We start from the raw sequence: 2712 nt of genomic DNA on the forward strand, positions 1-2712 counted from the left end.
CTCTCAAAGAGCAGGGCATAGGCTGTTTGGGATCAGGCTGGGGGAAATTGGTGGAGATCTGCCTGCCTCTTGACTTAGCAGTTGCCCTGATCTTGCAGCCAGTTGTAGGCTGGGTCCCCTGCTTGCGTGCTGGCATGAGGCAGAAAAGCACCCAACTGGTGCACGATTTGATTCTGAGATCCTGAACAACGTGGCTGCCTGTCTGCATGCTTTTGCCTCTTGAGCGCTCTAATAATGGGACCCATCAAAGCCTCAGAGGGACTGATGGGTGCCCCTGATGAAGCAGCCACTGAGTTTGAGCCACTTCTGAAGCGGGTATCTTTTTCCTGACCAGAGAGACTCTGCAGAAGGGCCTGGACTTCTGTCGCAAGAAGCAGCGAGCCGATGGGTCATGGGAAGGGTAAGCAGTGTTCCTGGTGCCCAGTTTTTGCCTGGCTGCCTGTGAGAGGGACCCTGATGGCAAACATTCCTGGCTGGCAGGATCTGTGGGAAGGGCAAGTAGGGGCTGATCCTCCTGTAGCTCCTGTGTTTTGCTCTCCTTTCCTCTCCCACCAGCCCAGGTGGAGCAGGCACCTTGTGCATTGCACAAGACCCAGACAACCCATGGGGGCTAGGGTGGCTCCAGCTCCTCTGGTCCGAGTGTCTGCTGACACCTGAGTGAGCTGGGAGCGGGTGCTGGTGGGACTGGGCATGGTTGTGCCATAGCGGCAGGCAGGCTGCAGCTCTATGCCTGGCTCTGCTCTTGCTGTGAACACGGCCGTGTCACAGCCTGCCTCTACTTGGAGCCTTGCACCCCTGACAGTACCGCTCTCCCCTTCCTCCTAGGAGCTGGGGGGTTTGTTTCACCTATGGCACCTGGTTTGGTCTGGAGGCGTTCGCCAGTATGCAGCACACATACCGCGATGGGTGAGAAGGGGCTGTCTGGTTCCCCTGCCCCTACCTACCTCTTGGGCCAGGGCAAGACTCCGTGGTGGGGCTGGGTGGATGCCCTGGCTGTGCATGGGCTCTCCTGCCTCAGGTACTGCTCCTCCCAAACCCTGTGCCTGTGATACGACCAGGGCACTTGCTGCCTGAGCCTCAAACTCTCGGGGCAGCCCTGGCTGTGGGCAGGGCAGAGCACAGCTCCTGTGTGCAGCTGGAAAACATGGGCATGCAAATGTTCCCTGTCCCCAGCCTTGTCTGATTCTCTGCCCCATCCTTGCAGGGCTGCATGCCAAGAGGTGGCCCAGGCCTGCCAGTTCCTCCTCTCCAAGCAGATGGCAGATGGTGGATGGGGAGAGGACTTTGAGTCATGCGAGCAGCGCATGTATGTGCAGAGTGCCATGTCGCAGATCCACAACACATGTTGGGCCCTGCTGGGACTCATGGCTGTCAGGTAGGAGCAGCCCTCACCTCTTCAGACACCACCTGGTCCTGAGTGCTCAGTGAGATGGGAAATGCAGGCTGGGTTGTGTGGCAGGCCTGGCACAGTCCCTGGGCCTGGTTGGTGTGGGCCATGCACCCAACCATGTTTGTTCGTGACCTCATTGGTCAGGAGCCTCCTGCAATGAGGGACTGGCCAGCGCAGAGCACCACAGGCCAGCGAGGCTCATAGTGCCAGGCGAGGGGGAGCCAGTGCAAAGCAACGGTCTGTCTGGATCACAACCGCAGGCCTCCAGTGTGGGAAAAGGTTGCCGTATTCATAATGTCTGGTGTCCTAGGGTTGTGAGGGGCCTTCCTAAAGCACTCAGCATGCCTGGTAGAAGCTTGGGGCAGCCTGGAGGTGGTTGAGTTCGCTAAGCACATGGATGGGGTTTTGCAGGCAGTTTGGATAAGAGTGCTCATATCTCCCTCATGCTTTCCAGGTACCCTGACATTGACGTGCTGGAAAGAGGCATCAAAGCATTGATTGATAAGCAGCTGCCCAACGGGGACTGGCCTCAGGTACATCTTTCCTCTAGTCTTTCCAAGGGGTTCCCTGGTTTTGCAGATGTCCTGGGCATTGTGCAGCCATTGCAATGGTGTGCTTTCCTTTACCTGGAAAGGAAGCAACGTGTGGCTTTTGGTGGGGGACTTCAGGAAGGCAATGAGCTCAGCATCGCATCCTGGACACACTGTGGTCCCCTGTCACCCATACCATCTTGCTCTCTGTCTCTCTCAGGAGAATATTGCTGGGGTATTCAACAAGTCGTGTGCCATCAGTTACACTGCGTACCGCAACGTCTTCCCCATCTGGACGCTAGGGCGTTTCTGCCGACTGCATCCCAACAGCCCTCTTGCTGGGCAACTGCAATCCGGATCCTCGGCTCGGGCGGGGAAGGTGGTGCAGGAGGCCTTGTCTGCCTGAACCTGAGCCATTGCAGATACCATGGCCTCTGACTTGTCTTAGATATTGGCTGCTGCCTGGGGCCATGGGAGTGTTTCCTGCATAGGATATCTCAGTGCTGATCTTAACACATGGATGGAGACCTCTGCCAGGGAGGAGTGCTGCCATGGTGCTGCAGTCTCTGCTTTCTGTTGAACCTCTTATAAAAATCCACTTTTAAAGGTTTTTCCCAAGTGTATCCTCCCTCATGGGATGGGGAGTAAAGTGCCTCTTCAGACCAGTTTGGTGATCTGAGAAGAGAAAGCTGCCAAGCTGTGTCGTATCACACATCTAGACAGACCCTCTCTCATCCTGGGTAGAGCAAGGCTGCCTTTATCTTCCCCTTGTCCTGTCCAGGTTGGCTGTCT

General features: G+C 56.6%; 1 protein-coding gene across 1 annotated transcript in view; it reads left to right on the forward strand.

Moving 5' to 3' along the window:
- The window catches only part of LSS (lanosterol synthase (2,3-oxidosqualene-lanosterol cyclase)), an 11042-nt gene extending 8330 nt beyond the window's left edge, over positions 1-2712 (forward strand). Inside the window, 5 exon segments of the mRNA XM_009331129.1 lie at positions 335-400; positions 826-906; positions 1205-1375; positions 1845-1923; positions 2141-2712. Of these exon segments, the coding sequence (XP_009329404.1) occupies positions 335-400; positions 826-906; positions 1205-1375; positions 1845-1923; positions 2141-2326 (583 nt within the window). The 3' untranslated portion in view covers positions 2327-2712.

This window comes from Pygoscelis adeliae, unplaced genomic scaffold (assembly GCF_000699105.1).
Source record: "Pygoscelis adeliae isolate BGI_AS28 unplaced genomic scaffold, ASM69910v1 Scaffold469, whole genome shotgun sequence".
Lineage (NCBI taxonomy): Eukaryota > Metazoa > Chordata > Aves > Sphenisciformes > Spheniscidae > Pygoscelis > Pygoscelis adeliae.